This window comes from Mustela lutreola, chromosome 8, assembly GCF_030435805.1.
Source record: "Mustela lutreola isolate mMusLut2 chromosome 8, mMusLut2.pri, whole genome shotgun sequence".
NCBI classification, from domain to species: domain Eukaryota; kingdom Metazoa; phylum Chordata; class Mammalia; order Carnivora; family Mustelidae; genus Mustela; species Mustela lutreola.
In genome coordinates this window covers 31,362,194-31,385,307 of record NC_081297.1, presented here as the reverse complement: position 1 = coordinate 31,385,307, position 23,114 = coordinate 31,362,194, and the positions used below count along the sequence as shown (strand labels likewise).

General features: G+C 33.7%; 1 protein-coding gene across 1 annotated transcript in view; it reads right to left on the bottom strand.

Moving 5' to 3' along the window:
• Positions 1 to 23,114, bottom strand: part of CCDC7 (coiled-coil domain containing 7) — a 469,805-nt gene that overhangs the window by 229,542 nt on the left and 217,149 nt on the right. The window contains exons 21-23 of the mRNA XM_059187454.1: positions 11,075 to 11,182; positions 10,504 to 10,632; positions 1,038 to 1,136 (exon numbers count right to left, since the gene is read on the bottom strand). Coding sequence (XP_059043437.1) covers positions 1,038 to 1,136; positions 10,504 to 10,632; positions 11,075 to 11,182 — 336 coding nt within the window. The remainder of the gene's footprint in view (positions 1 to 1,037; positions 1,137 to 10,503; positions 10,633 to 11,074; positions 11,183 to 23,114) is intronic.

Sequence of the window (23,114 nt, the reverse complement as noted above, 5' to 3'; positions counted from 1 at the left end):
AATACAGTTGGATACCTATAAGAAAAGGGTGAAGACTGAGGAATACAAGGGAAGGAATGATACTTTATCTCTTTTTGCATATTTACTACTTTTGGAAGAAAGTTCACTTTTACGTATTCCAAAAATAAATTTAAAAAAATGAGAACGAAGACTAAAACTGAAAACAAACTTAATGAACCTAATGATGGAAAAAAATAAGCACAAACCCAAATAATCAATCAACAGTATTTGATCTATAACCTCAGTCTTAGGCGAGAGAGTGGAATGCAAAAGCATTCACAAAAATTTTTAGTAGTTTTTCCTTTTCTACTGCTATCAGGTAAGCAACTGTGAAACAAAGTCCCACTTGCAGAGGGAATACTAGCTTTTAATCAAATTGATGACAATCTTCTGGTGGGCCCAAACAAAGTCATCCAACTAGGGCTGTATATCATCCTGATCATATGGGGCAACATGGTTAGATCATTAATATAAAGAAGGTAAAAGGACATAGTGTCCAGGTAAAATTCCAGGGCAAGATGAGCAAAAGACAAGACATCTTATTCCACAGGAGATATTTGTGAATCTATTCACCCTCTCTTCCCAAGATTAGAGAGTCTGAATAGTGGTGGGACTCTTTGACTACTGACTTTCTACCCAAAGAGATTTCAGGCACATAACTCTGGAGTTGGCATAAATTACCATGTCTTCACCATTAGAACCTATTGCAAAAAGACACTGACACAGGTCTAAGGCACCCATTGGTTTTTTGGACCAGTAATTTTCCAGGGCTGACTGAAAGGTACACACTCTTTGTGAGACTATTACTGACCTACTATTGCCCTTGGTGGATGCTGAGCACATGACCCATGGGTATGAATGATCAGAAATTATAAACAAAATGTATCAATAATTTTTCTTTTGTTCTTTATCTTAGGGTATTCACCCTTTAAATTAACATGTAAAATTTCTACAGAATATATCCTAGGTATATGGTTGTGAGCCAAAGGAAAAAAAAAAACTCTAAAATAATATGTAGAGTTTTTTAAAATACTTACTAGTGAATCTTCCCTTTCTAGAAGTTTTTTGTTTCTCTACTTGCATTTTGGTTTTTGACACTGAATCTTCATGCTCAATCATATGTTCTTCATCTGGTACTACATAAAGAAATACATTTAGCCCATTAAATAGAAAAAAAAGACCTGTTGTGAAACACCTAAACTTCAAATTTATACAAGTGTACAGCAGAATTTTCTCTCTTTTTGATAAAACTAAAAATACAATGCTAGATATGAAAACAATGAGTAAAGTTTTAATGAGCATTTTCATATGAATAATATTTCATAAATATTTATATAAATTAAATTTACTTAAATTAGTTCCAGTTTTTTGGGGTATTTATACTTAGACTAATACGTAAATGTAGTTGAAACAATAAAACATATATGCACAAGGTTACTTATGGCAGCATTTGTAATTGCATAATATTCAAAACTACCTAAATGTTCAAGCATAGATTACTGTTTAAGTAACTGAAGATCTGTACTGTAAACTGTGGTATCACATAAACAATGGTATATTGACACAAACAGCTGTACAAAACTGTCAAATGAATGGAAACATTTTCCAGAAAGTGACATACAAAAATTTCCATGAGAGAATATTAAGTGAAAAAGAAAAGTTAAAAAGCAGATGTTAGTTTAAAAGCAGATCTAGTATATTACCTTTGAGGTGACAAAGAAGGGGAATTAAGGGAGAAAATAGAGAAAAATATAGAGACACTTACTTTTACAAAATGAAACACAGCCCTGATAAACCAGAAATCAATTTACTTAAAACAGAAGGGATAAACTGAGGAACGTAGGAGTGAGGCTTCAGGAAAAAATGCTCTCTCTCTCTTAAATATTTTTATTTTGGAAGTAGGCTAATATTTCTACATATTCCAAAAACAAATTATACTAAACAAAAATAATAGTTTACAAAAAATGAAGCAACTTAAGAAAAGAAGCACTGTATGGTGACTAACATAACATTTTTAAAAAAAGAAATGAACCAACTCAAGGAATAAAAAGGGACTAATTTAGTTACCTGTGATACAGTAATATAGTCTCAGTCTTGGGTAAGAGAAAACCATAAAATCTTTTGTTTGTTTTTCTGACAGTATCAACTAAGCAATTCTAAAATAATTTCAGGGTCTTATAGAATTGAGCAAATGAGTAAATATAAATATATTGACGATATAAATACATATATACAAACACATACATACACACACACATATATATACAGACATATACACATATGAGTGCATACATATACATACATGTGTATACATATTCATGGATACATATAACTACATACACATAAATGTATCTGTATGTGTATACACACACATACACACCCCAGTACAAATGGGAACCATTAGTTTTGAACCACAAATATTGAACCACAAATAACATTTCCCATTTGAAAAAAACTAAGGCCTCTAGGACAAATGACTGATTCCAACTATGAGGCAAGAAATGTTCAAGACTGGCACAGAACATCTTGTCATACTAAGTAGGGAGTTTCTCAATGTCTAGGTCATGTCTTAAGTTTATAATAATTATCTTGATTAAATTCCTACTCAATGCTAGAGCAATTATATTGCTTCATTACTGGTATATGGAAATGCAACCCATTTCTGTATGTTGGTTTTTTTAATGCTACAACTTTTCTGAATTGTATATGAGTTCTAGCAGTGTTTGGGTGGCATATTCAAGGTTCTCCACATAGCATGTTATGGCATCTGCAAGTAGTGAAAGTCTGAATACTTCCTTGCTGATTTGAATGACTTTTATTTCATTTTGTTGTCTGATTGCTGAAGCTAAGCCTTCCAGTTCTGTGTTATCAAGAGTCTTGTGCTCCACAGTACTGAGCCAGCCAGGTGCCCCTTAGTTCTGTGTTAAATAATAATGTTGAGAAGGGACATTTCTGATTCTCATTTTTCCACATTGAGGTTGATATTAGCTGTGGGTATTTCATATTTGGTCTTTATGATGTTGAGGTATGTTCCATCTATACCTACTTTGTTGAGAGTTTCTATTGAAAATGGATGCTGTACTTGGTCAAATGCTTATTCTGCATCTACTGGGAAGAACATATGGTTCTTATTCTTTCTTTCACTAATGTGGTATATCACATGGATCCATTTGCAAATATTGAACCACAAATCCCACTTAATCATGGTGAATAATTCTTTTAATGTACTGTTTGATTTGGTTTGCTAGTATCTTGTTGAGAATTTTTGTATCCATGTTCATCAGAGATATTGGTCTGTAATTCTTTTTATAGGGGTTTTTCTGATATTGAATAAAGGTAATACTGGTCTCATAGAATGAGTTTGGAAATTTTCCTTTCATTTCTGTTTTTTGGAACAGTTTGAGGAGAAGAAGAATAGGTAATAACTCTTCTTTAAATGGCTGGTAGTCTTCCCCTGGGAAGATATCTGGCCCTGGACCCCAGTTTGTTGGGATATTTTTGATTACTGATTCAATTTCCTTGCTGGTTTGGGGTCTGTTCAAATTTTCTATTTCTTCCTGTTTCAGATTTTATTTTTGTTGATCTGTTCTACTGTTTATTGTTGTTGTTCCTATATGGTTTATTTCTCCTTTATCTTTATTATTTTCCTTCTTATGCTGGCTTTAGGCTTAATTCCTATTCCTTTTCTTTTCTTTGTTTGCTGTTCCTTTTCTAATTCCTTTAGGTGTGAGTTTAGGTTGTATACTTGAGACTTTTCATGCTTCTTTAGGTAGGCCTATATTGTTATATACTTACTTACCTCTTATGGCTACCATTACTGCATCCTAAAGGTTTTGGATTATTGAGTTTTCATTTTCATTTGTTTCCATGTATTTTTAAAAATTTCTTCTTTAATTTCCTGGTTAACCAATTCACTCTTTTGTATGTATTTAACCACCATTTATTTGTGGCATTTCCAAAGTTTTTCTTGCAGTTGACTTCACATTTCAAAGTGCTGTGGTCTGAATATATTCATGGTATGATCTCATTCTTTTTATACTTGTTGATGGCTGATTTGTGAGAGAGTATGTGATCTATTCTGGAGAATGTTCCATGGGCACTTGAGAAGCATGTGTATTCTGTTGTTTTAGGTTGACATGATCTGAATATATCTGTGAAGTCCATCTGGTCCAGTGTGTCACTGATCTTCAGTTTAGATGATCTGTCCATTGCTGTGAGTGGGGTGTTAAAGTCCCCTACTATTATTGCATTATTATCAATTAGTTTCTTTAATTTTGTTATTAATTAATTTATATATTTGGCAACTCCCAACTTACAGTGATAAATATTTACAATTGTTAGACCTTCTTGTTGGATAGAATCTTTATTATGCTATAGTGTCCTTCTTAGTCACTTATTATAGTCCTTTGTTTAAAAACTAGTATGTCTGATATAAGGATCACTACTCCCACTTTCTTTTAATGTCCATTAGCATGATAACTGGTTCTCCATCCCCACACTTTCAATCTGGAGGTGTCTTTGAGTCTAAAATGAGTCTCTTATAGATAGCTTATTGATGGGTATTATGTTTTTCATCTAATTTGATACACTATTTATTTTGATTGGAGCATTTAGTCAATTTACATTCAGAGTAATTATTGAAAAATATGAATTTAGTGCCATTGTATTACCTATAAAGTTACTATTTCTGTAGAGTTTTTCTTTCTGATCTTTGTTACTTTTGGGCTCTCTCTTTGCTCAAAGGATCATCTTTTTTATTTTTTTTATTCCTTAATTTTATTTTTTCAATGTTCCAAGATTCATTGTTTATGCACCACACCCAGTGCTTCATGCAATATGTGCCCCCCTTAATACCTACCATAAGGCTCACCCATCCCACTATTCCCTCCCTCCCAAAACCCTCAGTTTGTTTATCAGAGTCCACAGTCTCTCATGATTCATCTCCCCTTCTGGCTTATCCCAATTCACTTTTCCTTTCTTTCTCCTATTGTCCTCCATGTCATTCCTTATGTTCCACAAATAAGTGAAACCATATGATAATGGATTTTCTTTGCTTGAATTATTTCACTCAGCATAATCTCCTTCAGTCCCATCCATGTTGATACAAAAGTTGGGTATTCATTCTTTCTGATGGCTGCATAATATTCCATTGTATATATGGACCATATCTTCTTTATCCATTCCTCTGTTGAACGACATCTTGGCTCTTTCAACAGTTTGGCAACTGTGGCCATTGCTGCTATGAACATTGGAGTACAGATAGCCCTTCTTTTACTGCATCTGTATCTTTGGGGTAAATACCCAGTAGTATAATTTCAGGGTCATAGGGTAGCTCTGTTTTTATTTTTTGAGGAATCTCCATACTGTCAAAAGATCATCTTTAATATTCCTTGGAGGGTTGCTTTAGTGTTCATGAATTCCTTTAATTTTAGTTTTGTTTGTTTTGTCATGGAAACTCTTTCTCTCTTATTTGGAATGACAGCCTTCCTGGATAAAGTATTCTTGCTGCATATTTTTCCCATTTAGCACATTGAATATATCATACCAGTCCTTTTTGGCCTGCCAGTTCTCTTTGAACAGGTCTGCTGTCAGCCTTATGTTTCTATCCTTGTAGGTTAAAGACCTCTTATTTGGAGCCGCTTTCAGGATTTTTTCTTTATCTCTGAAATTTGCAAACCTCACTATTATATGTTGAAGTGTTGACCTATTTTTATTGACTTTGAGGGGAATTCTCTGTGCCTTCTTGGCCTACCATATTAGGAATTTTCTCTGCTATAATTTGTTCAATAAACATTCAGTCTCTCTCCCTTCATTTCCTGGGACCCCTAATATGCAAATATTATTTCACTTTACTGTTCATTTTTTTGTTTGTTTGTTTAGCTTCCATATGAAATCACATGGTATTTGTCTTTCTCTATTTCACTTAGCCTGATACCCTCTAGGCTCATCCCTATTGTCACAAATGGCAAGATCTCATTTTTGATGGTTGCATAATATTCCTGTGTGTGTGTGTGTGTGTGTGTGTGTGTGTGTGTAACATCTTCTTTATTCATTCATCTATTGATGGACACTGGCTGCTTCCAGTTCTTGATTGTTCTAAATGATGCTTCATTAAACAAAGTGGTGGATTGTTATGATGAGCAGCAAGTGTTATATGTAAGTGTTGAATCACTAAATTGTACATCTGAAACTAATATTAGACTGTATGTTAACTGGAATTCGGATTAAAATTTCTTATAAGTTTTAAATAGGGAAAAATAGACAAAAAAATCCATGGGGTGTATATATGTTCTCAAATTAATGTTTTTTCATTCTTTGGGTAAATATCCAATAGTGGAATTACTGGATTGTATGGTTTTCTTATTTTTAATATTTTGAGGAATCTTCCTACTATTTTCCACCAGTTCACAAACCATATTCCTACCAATAGTGTATGAATGTTCCTTTTACTCCACATAATCACCAATACTTGTTATTTCTTGTCATTTTGATTTTAGTCATTCTGACAAGTCTAAGTTAAAATCTCATTGTGGTTTTGATTTGCATTTCCCTGATGATTAGTGATGGTAAGCATATTTTCATGTGTCTGCTGGACATCTGCAGGTCTTCTTTAAAAAAATTATCTCTTCAGGTTCTTTTACCACATTTTAAATTGGATTATTTGTGGTTTTGGTGTTGAATTATGTAACATTTTATGTATTTTAGGTACTAACCCTGTATCAGATATAGCATTTGTAAATATCTTCTCCCATTCAATAAGTTGTCCTTTCATTGTGTCAATGGTTTCTTTCACTGTGCAAAAGTCTTCCATATTGGTGTAGTCCTAATAGTTTATTTTTGCTTTTCTATTGCTTGAAGGGAACTATCAAGAAAATTATGGCTAAGGCCAATGTCAAAGAGTTTACTGCTTATGTTTCCTTCTAGGAGTGTTATGGTTTCATTCGAGTTTACTTTGTTTATGGTTTAAGAGTGGTCCAGTTTTCCCAGAACCATTTATTGAAGAGACTGTTCTTTCCCCAGTGTTTAATCTTGACTTCTTTCTCATAATTTGCCATATATGTGTGGGTATATTTCTGGGCTCTTTATTCTATTCTGTTGATCAATGTATCTATTTCTGTGCCAGTACCATACTATTTTGATAACTACAGCTTTATAGCATATCTTGAAATATGGATTTTCATACCTCTAGTTTTGTTCTTTCTCAAGATTGCTCTGGTTATTCAAGGTCTTAGGATTATTTGTCCTAGATATGTGAAATGTACTGATAGAAATGGAATTGAATTTGTATATTGTTTTGGGTTAATATGGACATTTTAATTATATTAATTCTTGAAATCTATAAGAATGGAAAAATTTTCACATTTCTTTGTGTTGTCTTCAATTCCTTTAATTTATGCTATAGTTTTCAGAAGATTGGTCTTTCTTTTCCTGGATTAAGTTCATTCTGAGGTACTTTATTCTTTTCAGTGCAATTGAAAATGCTGCTGTTTTCTTAATTATTCTTTCTGTTGTTTTATTAGTGTATAGAAACACAATAGATTTCTGAGTATTTATTTTGTATCCCGCAACTTTACATAATTCATTTATTAGGTTTAAGAGTTTTTTAGTGGTGTCTCTAAAATTTTCTATGTGTAGTATCATGTCACCTGCAAATAGTGTAGGTTTTCTTCCTTACCAATCTGGAAGCCTTTTATTTACTTTTCTTGTCTGATTGCTGTGGCTAAGACTTCCAGTACTACTGAATAAAAGTGGGGAGAGTAGGTATCCTAGTTCGGTTCCTAATCTTAGAAGGAAAGTTCTACTTTTCACCATTGAGTGTGATGATGATTGTTTTTGTCTAGACAAAGATTTTAAGCTAGCATTCAAAAATATGTTCAAATAACTAAAATAAACTATACCTTAAAGAACTAAAGGAAATTATAAGGATAATACCTTACCATCAGAGAATATCAATAGCATGATAGAATTTTTTTAAAAAAGATGAACTATATATTCTATAGTTGAAAGCACAATAATTGAAATAAAAAGAACCAAAGGTAGTATTAAAAAGGCAAAGAAGAGGGGCACCTGAGTGGTTCAGTTGTTTAGGTGGCTGCCTTCAGCTCAGACCATGTGAATATGCTTTAAAAAAACAAGGTCTATGTTCAACTTCTTAATTTTAATATATAGTAACAGAATACCTCCATATCCTTTCAATAAAAGCACTGTATTTTGAAAATTTACCACTGTTTTATTTAAACAATTATCATTTGCTTAAAATGTTATAAAAATTATAGGACACTTGGGTGTTTCTTGATATATTTTAATAATTAAGAGGCTTCATCATGAAAAAAATCATGTTTTAATGGATGAAAGTTCTCTTTTCTGTATGAGAAAATGAGTAAGAAATCAGAAAAAAATTTTTTACCTGAAGATGAAGTTTTAATATCAAGAAAACAATCTTAAATTAAGAATCTTGGAACTTCCAGAAAACTGTTTTTGACAATCTGACTATGATATGCATCTGTGTGGATGTCTTTGAATTTAGTTTGAATTTGTTGAGCTGCTTTATATATAGACCTTGTTTTTTTAAAGCATATTCACTTTTTAAAAAAGCTTTCATCTTTTTTAAGCTTGTATTTGAGAATGAGAGAGAGCACAAGTGGGAGGGAGGGGAAAGAAGAGAGGGAGAAGCAGCCTCTCCCCCTCCCCAAAGAAAGGAGCACAACACAGGGCTTGATCCCATGAAATAGAAATACCCCAAATAATGAAATATAGCAATAATTATAACAATTATAACAATTGTAAATAGATTATGTGTTCTAGAAACAGAGAAAAGCAGTCACCTGGGTTTATAAGCAAATTATAAACTATTTAAGATATACTACACTAAAGTTTAAGAATATAGGAAAGTGTAAATTAAAATAGATGAAAGAAGATATGACTTTCATATAGTAAACAAATCTACTATAGTTATGTCAATATCAGACAAAATAAAATTTAACTCAAAAAGACCTTATCAAAGAGTAAGATGATCTCTTTAACAAAAGAGAAAGGGAGTTTACCAGAAATACATAAGTTTTTAAATTTGCATGTACCCCAATCATAAGTAGTATAAGGAAAAGAGTACAGAAATACAGGAAGAAACAGATAGATCTAAAAGCATAGTAAGAAAACTCAATATGTATCTCTCATTAAATGGTGAAATGAATAAAAAAATTCTAGAAAATCAAGAAGTAAGAAATTAAAAATATAATTTTTAAAAGCTTGACAGTGAATATGTGTAAGGTAGTATTGGTATATACATTGATGAATCAAATTCTGCTAAATTTAATCAAAACTAATTAAATTAATTTAAATGATTTATTAATTTTAATAATTATATTTGTTACTGAATCTCTCTTGCAGCTCTAAGGGTTAAGCAAAACATTAACTGATATTTCATCCATCCTTGGGCTATAAGAAGATAGATTTTTAAATTCACTAAAGAGTCCCCAATCTGTGATGGAAGTACTAGATTTGCAATATATATTAATTACTCAACAATATGCTGTCTTATTTCTTAAAGATATGAGCAAATCATATTTTGTGGTAATAAACTATTAAAAGAAATTATTGAAGTATAAACATATGTGACCAGATTATTCACTGTGCAAGCAGAATCAATCTTGTTATTTTTCAGATACTCAGATTTCAATAATTTTTAAATAATCTAATATTTAGTATTAATAGTAATAATTTGTAATATTTTCTAGTTCTCTTGGCCTATACATACTTTAGAGTTACACTGAGATATTGGTTATCAGACATGTCTAAGGAAAAGTATGTAAAATTCTAAAAATATAGAGCAAAGAAGAGTAAATGAAACTTATCAGGCAGGAAAACATAAAGCACAAGTAAAATGGAGCAATATAACCTCAAAATACCAAAATTGGATCAAGTGTGATTATGAATGCTAATAAAAAGACAAAGATATAAGAATGAATTTGAAAACACAACTATAAGTTTCATATAAAAGATTTTAAAAAATCATAAAGACACAAGAAAGTTAAAGAAACAAAACAGAAAAGTATCATGCATATACCAACCAGAAGATGATAGGAGATACATTAACAGCAGATATGGTAGCTTTTAAGGCAAACATAAAAATTATAAAAATGGGTCCCTTCATTAAAACAAAGGGGTCTTTCCTCCAGGGAAATTATTAATTTTAAATATATATAAATATATTGTATATATTATTACATTTATATGTTTTTTATTTTATTATATTATTACATTTATATATAAATATCATACATTTATATATATGATATCATAAGTTCTGAAGCAAAATCTAATACAAGAAATAAAGAAATCCATAATCATAAAAATTTAAAACATCTAATTCAGTAATTATGGAACATACAATAAAGACCTAGAAGCATGAACAAAATAATTGTAGACATATTCATGAACTATAGAAAAAAACCCTCCTGAATTTATTTGAAAATAATTTTACAGGATTTTAAATTAATTACTTACTATCAAAGCTCTCACTTCTGGTAGATTTAAGATTCTTATCTTGAGATAGGCTTCTTAAAATTAAAGCCATGCCCCCAGGCAACTGATTTGCAGTAGATACCATATCCTTTTGCTGAGCTACAAGAAATGCTAAAAAGACAAACAGATCTATTATAAAACTTTTGCATATACCAAGTAATCAGCAGTATTTCTTCTCATTTAAAGGAAAGACAGCTTAAAGGAAGTTAAAGGAAGCTAAAGTTAAAGGAAGATAACTGCAAAGCTACAGTGTAAGTAAAATTTATTTTTATAGATCATGGAAGTGAAGTAGCAAATTTGTGTAGTTTTCATGAATGTGTGTGGAGACAGTCTTGTTATATAGCAGTCATTGACCATGCAAATATCAAGCAAAATATATCAAAGCTTTTACTTTAGTTGTCTAGTTTTCTTAGGGTATTCACATTTATGTCAAAGTGTAAAATATCTGCAAAACATGTGCTCCAACAAATACATAGTAAGAAGCAAAGACAAAAGATCTTTTGATGTGCTTAACTTAAAATAATTTAAAGATATCTATAATTGTTATACTGACCATTGCGTCTATTCATTCTAGAAGTTCTTTGTTGAAACATCTGCATGAGTGTGCTTGATACTGCTTCATCCTCAAGTCCAATATTTTCATCAGATACTTTATCCTGAGCTACAAAAAGGAATGTATTTAGTCTACTAAATGGAAAAACAGATCTTTGAGATCGAGAGATTTCAATTTTAAAACAAATGTACAGTAGCATTTTCTCTCATTTTTATAAAGTTGTAAGTAAATTACATAAAGCTAAATCTGAAATAAAAACTGAACTTTTAATGAGGTTGTGTTTTAAACAGTTTCATTATTTCCAGGACATAATGTTAAGTGAAAAAAAAAAAATGAGAAAGGGAATATCTAGTATGCTACTTACTGGGTAACAACAGAGAGGAAATTTTTTAAAAAATGAATAGACTGAAATAAAGAGACACTTTTATGAAATGAAAAACAAGAACAGTATGTTACCCTCATTACTACTTTGAAAAAGAGAGACCATAATTGGTAAACTAAATTCAAAGCAAGTAAAAGGAAGCAAATATTAAAGACTAGAGCAGAAATAAATAAAATAGAGGGGGAAACAAAAGTCAGGTGATCCCTGAAAGGCTTGGTTGGTTTAATAAGCAAAAATCAATCACTCAATGTACTGGACCCATATTATTAGAATAAAAGACAATATGTGATGGGGTTTCTTCCTAGGGTAACTGGGCTTGAAAAAGAAAAAATTAAACCAAGATTAGAAATTAGGAATAAAGAATGATAAAGAAAGCAAGCAAGCAAGTAAGCAAGCAAGAAAGCTCTCTTTTTGCATATGTGTACATTTAAAAATCCTAAAGAAAACACACACAACCTATTAGAAAAAATGAATTCAGCAAAAGTTTTAAGTTACAAGATCAACACAGAAAATTCGATTGTATTCCAATACACTAGCAATGAACAATCAGAAAATGAAATTAAGAAAACAATTCCACTTACAATAGTATCAGATTCAATAAAATATTCAAGAATTTGACAAAATAAGACTAGTACTCTTTTGCTTTGTTTCTTAAATCCTACATATTACTAAAGTCATATGGTATATGTCTTTCTCTGATTGACTTATTTCACTTAGCACTTTACTCTCCATCTCCATCCCTGTTGTTGCAAATGGCAAGATTTCATTCTTTTTATGGTTGAATAATATTCCATTGTATATATGTACCACATCTTCTTTACTCATTCATCAATTGAATGTGCAAAGGGAGAAATAGAGAGAGACAAACCAAAAACAGACTCTTAATTATAGAGAACAGACTGATGCTTACCAGAAAGGATAAGGGTGGAGGGATGGGCTAAATAGGTGATGGGGATTAAAGAAATATAGGTTGTGATAAGCACTTGGTGATGTATGGAATTGTTGAATTACTATATCGTATACTTGAAACAAACATAACACTGTATGTTAACTTACTGGAATTAAAATAAAAAGGCTTGTACACTAAAAATTATAAAACCTATTAGAAAAATGCTTTGAGAAATAAAAAGGCTTGTACACTAAAAATTATAAAACATTCCTGAAAGAAATTAAACAAGTTGTAATAAATGGAAAATCATTCCCTGGTTGTGGACTGTTAGACTTACTATTGTTAAAATCACATTACCCTCCAAATGATCTACAGATTCAGTGTAATGCCTATCAAAATCCTGGATGCCTATTCTACAGAAATCGATGAGGTGATACTAAAATTCATATGGAAATTTAAGGAATCTAGAATATCTAAAACAATCTTAAGAAGAAAAAAGTTGGAGGACTCCCATTTTCTGATTTTAAAACTTACTACAACTTGAAGATAATGTAATATTGTTAATAAGCACAGCCATATAGATCAATAAAATATAGAGATCAGAAATGAAATTTATATTTATGATAAAATGATTAATTTTTTTTATTTGAGTATGGTTTATACACAATGTTACATTAGTTTCAGGTATACAGTGTAGTAATTCAATTTCTTATGTTATGCTCACCACAGGTGTAGCTACTATCTCTCACCAAATTATTACAATATCATTGAATATATTCCCTATGCTGTGCCTTTTATTTCCATGACTTATTGATTCTATACCTAGAAGCTTGTATTTCTTATTCTTTTGCAGTAATTTTGCCCATTCTCCTACCCCTATCTTATCTGGTAACCATAGGTTGTTCTCTGTATTTAGAGTTTGCAACAACATAAAGAGACCTAAATAAAGGGTGTTATGTTAAGTGTAATAAGTAAAACTGAGAAAAACAAATACTGTATAATTTTACTCCTAAGTGAACTCTACCAAAAAAAAAAAAAATGAATAAACAAAAAGCCGATCAAATTATTTTCTAAGAGAGTACTAAGAAAAGTTAGTGGGGAGAAAACAGTCTTTTTAACAAATGATCCTGGGAACAATGGAGTATCCACATGAAAAAGAATGAAGCTGGATCCCAGTGTCACACTATAAACAGCTCAAAGTGATTTGTGGATATAAATATGTAAATTTATAATATTACATTATAAGAATTTGTAAAATTACAAATTTTTAAAACATAGAAGTAAATTTTTATGACCTTAGGTTAGACAATGGTTTCTTGGATATTACAGATAAAGTACAGCTGACAATTGAAAATGCAGATAAATTAGGCTTCATTTAAAGAAAAGAATTTTGTGATTCAAGGACAATGTGAGTTAGATGTCTCATCACTCACATATCTGTCTTAGCTGGGACAGTTGATCAGATGATCTCTATATGATCTGGCTGCTCGAGACTGAGAATTCCAAAAGAGCCAGGTAGAAGTCCTAGAGAATCACTTGCAACTTATCCTATTCATGGAAATGCTTACAAATCAGCCAATTAAATAGGAGGGTACATAAATCACACCTCTTGATTAGAAGTATCAGAGAATTTGGAATTATTTTTTTATAACTGCTATACCATATAAATTATAAAAGTTTACTTGAATGTAAAGTCATTTTGGATCAACACATTGTATGTTCCAGATTTAAATACAGTCTGTGATAATATTAAATACATGTTCAATGACAGAAGTTACATTCATCTTATTAAAAGTACTCTATGTTTCATATTAATTATATAAGAAGAAGCACAATTTATGAAAAAAATTTTAAAGATGCATGTTATGTTTGGTTTTGACTCAGATGTACACCAAAGAGCAGATTGAAAGTTAATGATGTAGTGTTGCATAAAAAATAAAAAATTTTAAAAAAAGATAATTCTGCTTTATGTGTTATTTTGAATTCTTTTAAGTTAACAAAAGAACACCAGGTTATTTTTCAGTATCGATATTTCATTTGTAAACACTGAAATAAGAGAGTACATTTTCTATTGCTATTTAAAAGCATTTCTCTTCAACATCCAAAGTATGTAATAGTGTTATTCTCAGGGAGTGTAAAGCTAAACTGGATACAAATGTCATTATTCTTTCCCAAACATTGATATTTTTGTACTAAATAAATTTATAATATAAGCATAATTATCATTTTATGTTCCATATAGCTTACCGTATAAAGTACTTCTAATTCTTACATTTAACTAAAAAGAATATAAATACAATTATGTACAAATGAAGGAAAAAAACATTTAAAGCTGAATAACAGGGAAATGATATCAGTGATACAATGGATGAGGAAGTCCCAGTCCTTTTGCCCCCCAAAAAACAATAATTTAGCAACTACCTGTGGCTAAAATAGCACTGAGAGCACTCTGGAGTGCAATTAAGAAGTTGCAACCAATCAAAGTGATACACCACATTAATAAAAGAAAGGACAAGAACATTATGATCCTCTCAATCCTTCAAGCAAGGATACAAGGAATATAGCTCAATATCCTAAGAGCAATATAGAAAAAACCCACAGTGAATACCATGGGGAAAAACTGACAGCTTTTCTCCTAAGGTCAGGAACACAACAGGGATGGCCACTCTCACCATGGTTGTTCAACATACTACTGGAAGTCCTAGCCTCAGCAATCAGACAACAAAAATAAATAAAAGGCATCCAAAGCAGCAAAGAAGTAGTCAAACTTTCATTCTTCACAGACAACATGATACTATAGAATATTGAAAGACCGCACCAAAGAATGGCTAGAATTGATACAGTAATTCAGAAAAGTGCCAGAATATAAATTCAGTGCACAGAAGTCTGTTGCATTTCTGTACATTAATGATGAAGCTGCAGAAAGAAATCAAAGAATCAATCCCATTTAAAATTGCACCAAAAACCATAAGATACCTAGGAATAAACCCAAAAAGTATAGAACACTTATGAAAGAAATTGAGGAATACACAAAGAAATGGAAAAACATTCCATGCTCATGGATTGGAGGAACAAATACTGTTGAAATGTCTACGCTACCCAAAGCAATCTACACATTCGATGCAATCCTTATCAAAATACCATCAACATTTTTCATAGAGCTGGAAAAAACAATCCTAAAACTCGTATGAAAACAGAAAAGACCCCAAATAGCCAGAGGAATGTTGAAAAAGAAAACCAAAGCTGGTAGCAATCACAATGCCAGACTTCAAGCTATACTACAAAGCTGTAATCATCAAGACAGTATGGTACTGTTACAAAAACAGACATGTAGATTAATGGAACAGAATAGAAAACCCAGAAATAGACCTTAATTCTATGGTCAACTATTTTTGACAAAACAGGAAAGAATGTCCAATGGAAAAAAAGTCTCTTCAAAAAATGGTGCTGGCAAAATTGGACAGTCATATGCAGGAAAATGAAACTGGATCATTTCCTTATACCACACTCAAAAATGAATTCAAAATGGATGAAAGACCTAACTTTGAGAAAGGAAACCATCAAAATCCTTGAAGAAAACACAGGTAGAAACCTCTCTGACCTCAACTGCAACAACTTCTTGCTAGATAAGTCTCCAAAAGCAAAAGAAACAAAAGCAAAAATGAACTACTGGGACTTCATCAGGAGAAAAAGCTTTTGCATAGCCAAACAAAAACAAACAAACAAACAAACAAACAAATAACTAAACTAAAAGGCAACCTACAGAGTCAGAGAAATGAGCAGAAGACATGAACAGACATTTCTTTGGAAATACTGTGTATTTACCCAAAATGTAGTGATCTGAAGAGGTACATGCACCCCAATGTTTTATAGCAGCAATGTCCATAATAGCCAAACTATGGAAAGGGCCCAGATGTACATCAACAGATAAATGGATAAAGAAGATGTGGTTTATACATGCAATGGATTATTCCTCAGCCATTAAAAAAGGATGAAATCTTACCATTTACAATGACATGGATGGAACTGGAGGTTATTATGTTAAGCAAAATAAGTCAGTCAGAGAAAGACAAATACGATATGATTTCACTCATATGTGGAATTTATGAAACAAAACAGATGAACATAGGGGAATGGAAGCAAAAATAAAACATGATGAACAGAGAAACCATAAGAGACTCTTAACTCTAGGAAACAATCTGAGGGTTGCTGGAGGGGTGGTGAGTGGGAGGATGGGGTAACTGGGTGGTGGGAGGACACTTGATATTAAGGAGGACACTTGATATAAGAGCACAGGGTGTTGTATGCAACTGATTAATCACTAAATTCTACCCCTCAAACTAATAATCCACTACATATTGACTAAATTGAATTTAAATAAAAAATTAAAAAAGAAAAAACGCAGCAGCCCAGTGGGTGACAAAAAACAAAGAATGGCCACATAAAATAGTGTAGGAAGCATTTTACTTTTATCACCCTATATTCAGCTGGCATATCTCAGAGTCAAGAGGAAAATCCTCTTACGTTGCCTGCCCCCCACAATGGCAGAAAAGGCATGGAGAACTCCAGTGCATTCACCACCTAGGACCCTAGGAGCACATGCCAACACCACAGACTCCCACAAAGTCCTTTGTGGATGAAGACCCCAGCTAATGGAGCAGCATAAAACACAGGCTACTGAGCTCCCCAATAGCCAGAACCAATGCTGTGAATCCCATCAAAACAATACCATAGTGCAAAACTGTGACCAGCACTACTACAAGCCCCCTTACATTCAGTGTTGTTACATAGCCCCCAGATAATTACACAGATAAAAGAAATAAAAGGCACCCAAATCAAGAAGTAAATTTATGTTTGAAGATGACATAATCATATATGCAGAAAACCCTAAAGACTCAAAAAAGAAAATTTAGGTAGGGTGAGGGTGGTGGGGTTATGGACATGGGGGAGGGAATGTGCTATGGTGAGTGTTGTGAAGTGTATAAACCTGGTGATACACAGACCTGTACTCCTGGGACTATTAATACATCATATGTTAATTAAAAAATAAATAAAATATGCATTAAAAAAAGAAAACTTAGACATAATATAAGAATTCAATAAGGTTGTAGGTTACAAAATCAGCATACAAACAAACGACTACCCGAAAAGAAAATATTGCCACTCACACAAGCAACAAAAAGATAAAATTCTAAGGAAGAAACTTAACCCAAAAGACAAAAGACTAGAATCAAATTGGGCCTTTATCTGACAATGATACAAAAATCATCTTGAAATGGATTAAAGATTTAAATGTAAGACCACAAATCACAAAAATACTAAAAGAAACATAAGAAAATTTTTCTTGAAATTGATCTGGGCAATGATTAATGGCAATGATGCCAAAAGTACAAGGAATGGAGGAAAAATAGACAAATGAAATGGCATCCAAAAAAAAAGGTACCTCATAGCAGAGAAAACAATCAACAGAGTAAAAGAGCAAACTACAGAATTGGAGAAAATATTTACAAACCATAAATCTGGTAAGTAATAAATATCTAAAATATACTAGAAGACATACAACTTAATTGAAAAACAAAAGATACAAATAACCTGATTTTTAAAAAAAGCAAAGGACCTGCGAGGAGTCAAGATGGCGGAGAAGTAGCAGGCTGAGACTACTTCAGCTAGCCGGAGATCAGCTAGATAGCTTATCTAAGATTGCAAACACCTGAAAATACATCGGCAGATCGAAGAGAAGAACAGCAATTCTGGAAACAGAAAAACAACCACTTTCTGAAAGGTAGGACCGGCGGAGAAGTGAATGCAAAGCGACGGGAAGATAGACCCCGGGGGGAGGGGCCATATCCCGGCAAGCAGCGGAGCAACAGAGCACAAAATCAGGACTTTTAAAAGTCTGTTCCGCTAGTTACATCGCTCCAGAGGCTAAACCGGGGCGAAGCCCACGCGGGGTCAGCGTGGCCTCAGGTCCCGCAGGGTCACAGAAGGATCGGGGGTATTGAGTGTCGCAGAGCTTGCGGGTATTGGAACAAGAAACCCGGCTACAGAGACAGAGCCGACAGTAAGCTCACAGCTCGGTGTTACCTTGAACCAGTCGCAGGCTGGGTGAGCTTGGAGCGCGGCCGGAGGTCAGGCAGACGGGAGTAACTGGGTGCTGTTCTCTGAGGGCGCACGGAGGAGTGCGGCCCTGGGCTCTTGGTTCCTCCGGGCCAGAGACCAAGAGGCCGCCATTTGTATTCCCGTCCTCCGGAACTCTACGGAAAGCGCTCAGGGAACAAAAGCTCCTGAAAGCAAACCCCAGCAGATTACTCACCCCGGACCCTGGTAAGGGCGGAGCTGGTAAGGGCCGTGCAATTCCGCCTGGGGCAAAGACACTTGAGAATCACTACACCAGGCCCCTCCCCCAGAAGATCAACAAGAATTCCAGCCGAGACCAAGTTCACCTACCAAGGAGTGCGGTTTCAATACCAAGAAGAGCAGCAGAACTCCAAAGGAGGAGAAAGCAAAGCACGGAACTCATGGCTTTTTCTCTGTGATTTTTTTTAGTCTTGCAGTTAATTTAATTATTTTCTTTTTCATTTTTTGTTTTTTTTCTCGCCTTCTGGCAAAATTTTTTTTAACTTTTACCTTCTTCTTTTTTAACGTTTTTTAACTAGTTTATCTAATATATATATTTTTTATTTTTTATATTTTTCTTATTTGTTTTCTTTTTTAAAATTCTTTTCTTTTCTTTTCTTTTTTCTATTTTTTCTTTCTTCCTTTATGAACCTCTTTTTATCCCCTTTCTCTCCCCTCACGATTTGGGATCTCTTCTAATTTGGTTAAAAAATATTTTCCTGGGGTTGTTGCCACACTTTTAGTAGTTTACTTGCTCCTTCATATACTCTTATCTGGACAAAATGACAAGGCAGAAAAATTCACCACAAAAAAAAGAACAAGAGGCAGTACCGAAGGCTAGGGACCTAATCAATACAGACATTGGTAATATGTCAGATCTAGAGTTCAGAATGACAATTCTCAAGGTTCTAGCCGGGCTCGAAAAAGGCATGGAAGATATTAGAGAAACCCTCTTGAGAGACATAAAGCCCTTTCTGGAGAAATATAAGAACTAAAATCTAACCAAGTTGAAATAAAAAAAGCTATTAATGAGGTGCAATAAAAAATGGAGGCTCTCACTGCTAGGATAAATGAGGCAGAAGAAAGAATTAGTGATATAGAAAACCAAATGACAGAGAATAAAGAAGCTGAGCAAAAGAGGGACAAATAGCTACTGGACCGGGAGGGGAGAATTCGAGAGATAAGTGACACCATAAGAAAAAACAGCATTAGAATAATTGGGATTCCAGAAGAAGAAGAGAGAGAGAGGGGAGCAGAAGGTATACTGGAGAAAATTATTGGGGTGAATTTCCCCAATATGGCAAAGGGAACGAGCATCAAATTTCAGGAGGTTCAGAGAACGCCCCTCAAAGTCAATAAGAATAGGCCTACACCCTGTCACCTAATAGTAAAATTTACAAGTCTCAGTGACAAAGAGAAAATCCTGAAAGCAGCCCGGGAAAAGAAGTCTGTAACATACAATGGTAAAAATATTAGATTGGCAGCAGACTTATCCACAGAGACCTGGCAGGCCAGAAAGAGCTGGCATGATATTTTCAGAGCACTGAACGAGAAAAACATGCAGATATAGAATACTATATCCAGCTAGGCTATCATTGAAAATAGAAGGAGAGATTAAAAGCTTCCAGGACAAACAAAAACTGAAAGAATTTGCAAACACCAAACCAGCTCTACAGGAAATCTTGAAAGGGGTCCTCTAAGCAAAGAGAGAGCCTACAAGTGGTAGATCAGAAAGGAACAGAGACCATATACAGTAACAGTCACCTTACAGGCAATACAATGGCACTAAATTCATATCTCTCAATAGTTACCCTGAATGTTAATGGGCTAAATGCCCCTGTCAAAAGACACAGGGTATCAGAATGGATAAAAAAACAAAACCCATCTATATGTTGCCTCCAAGAAACTCATTTTAAGCCCAAAGATACCTCCAGATTTAAAGTGAGGGGGTGGAAAGGAATTTACCATGCTAATGGACATCAGAAGAAAGCAGGAGTGGCAATCCTTACATCAGACCAATTAGATTTTAAGCCAAAGACTATAATAAGAGATGAGGAAGGGCACTATATCATACTCAAAGGGTATGTCCAACAAGAAGATCTAACAGTTTTAAATATCTATGTCCCCAACGTGGGAGCAGCCAACTATATAAACCAAATAATAACAAAATCAAAGAAACACATCAACAATAATACAATAATAGTAGGGGACATTAACACTCCCCTCACTGAAATGGACAGATCATCCAAGCAAAAGATCAACAAGGAAATAAAGGCCTTAAACGACACACTGGACCAGATGGACATCACAGATATATTCAGAACATGTCATCCCAAAGTAACAGAATACACAATTTTCTCTAGTGCACATGAAACATTCTCCAGAATAGATCACATCCTCGGTCCTCAATCAGGACTCAACCGGTTCAAAAGATTGGGATCATTCCCTGCATATTTTCAGACCACAGTGCTCTGAAGCTAGAACTCAACCACAAAAGGAAGTTTGGAGAGAACCCAAATACATGGAGACTAAACAGCATCCGTCTAAAGAATGAATGGGTCAACCGGGAAATTAAAGAAGAATTGAAAAAAAATCATGGAAACAAATGATAATGAAAATACAACGGTTCAAAATATGTGGGACACAACAACGGCAGTCCTGAGAGGAAAATATATAGCAGTACAAGCCTTTCTCAAGAAACAAGAAAGGTCTCAGGTACACAACCTAACCCTACACCTAAAGGAGCTGGAGAAAGAACAAGAAAGAAACCCTAAGCCCAGCAGGAGAAGAGAAATCATAAAGATCAGAGCAGAAATCAATGAAATAGAAACCAAAAAAACAAAAGAGCAAATCAACGAAACTAGGAACTGGTTCTTTGAAAGAATTAATAAAATTGATAAACCCCTGGCCAGACTTATCAAAAAGAAAAGAGAAAGGACCCAAATAAATAAAATCATGAATGAAAGAGGCGAGATCACAACTAACACCAAGGAAATATAAACTATTATAAGAACATACTATGAGCAACTCTACGCCAACAAATTTGACAATCTGAGAGAAATGGATGCATTCCTAGAAACATATAAACTACCACAACTGAACCAGGAAGAAATAGAAAACCTGAACAGACCCAAAACCAGTAAGGAGATTGAAACAGTCATTAAAAATCTCCAAACAAACAAAAGCCCAGGGCCAGACGGCTCCAAGGGGAATTCTACCAAACATTTAAAGAAGAACTAATTCCTATTCTCCTGAAACTGTTCCAAAAAATAGAAATGGAAGGAAAACTTCCAAACTCATTTTATGAGGCCAGCATCACCTTGGTCCCAAAACCAGACAAGGATCCCATCAAAAGAGAGAGCTATAGACCAATATCCTTGATGAACACAGATGCGAAAATTCTCACCAAAACACTAGCCAATAGGATTCAACAGTACATTAAAAGGATTATTCACCACGACTAAGTGGGATTTATTCCAGGGCTGCAAGGTCGGTTCAACATCCGCAAATCAGTCAATGTGATACAACACATCAATAAAAGAAAGAACAAGAACCATATGATACTCTCAATAGATGCTGAAAAAGCATTTGACAAAGTACAGCATCCCTTCCTGACCAAAACTCTTCAAAGTGTAGGGATAGAGGGCACATACCTCAATATCATCAAAGCCATCTATGAAAAACCCACCGCAAATATCATTCTCAATGGAGAAAAACTGAAGGCTTTTCCGCTAAGGTCAGGAACACGGCAGGAATGTCCATTATCACCACTGCAATTCAACATAGTACTAGAAGGCCTTGCCTCACCAATCAGACAACAAAAGGAAATTAAAGGCATCCAAATTGGTAAAGAAGAAGTGAAATTATCACTCTTCGCAGATGATATGATACTATTTGTGCAAAACCCAAAAGACTTCACTCCAAAACTGCTAGAACTTGTACAGGAATTCAGTAAAGTGTCAGGATATAAAATCAATGCACAGAAATCAGTTGCATTTCTCTACACCAACAGCAAGATAGAAGAAAGAGAAATTAAGGAGTCAATCCCATTTACAATTGCACCCCAAACCATAAGATACCTAGGAATAAACCTAACCAAAGAGGCACAGAATCTATACTCAGAAAACTATAAAGTACTCATGAAAGAAATTGAGGAAGACACAAAGAAATGGAAAAATGTTCCATGCTCCTGGATTGGAAGAATAAATATTTTGAAAATGTCTATGCTACCTAAAGCAATCTACACATTTAATGCAATTCCTATCAAAGTACCATCCATCTTTTTCAAAGAAATGGAACAAATAATTCTAAAATTTATATGGAACCAGAAAAGACCTCGAATAGCCAAAGGGATATTGAAAAAGAAGCCAAAGTTGGTGGCATCACAATTCCGGACTTCAAGCTCTATTACAAAGCTGTCATCATCAAGACAGCATGGTACTGGCACAAAAACAGACACATAGATCAATGGAACAGAATAGAGAGCCCAGAAATAGACCCTCAACTCTACAGTCAACTAATCTTCGACAAAGCAGGAAAGAATGTCCAATGGAAAAAAGACAGCCTCTTCGATAAATGTGCTGGGAAAATTGGACAGCCACATGCAGAAAAATGAAATTGGACCATTTCCTTACACCACACACGAAAATAGA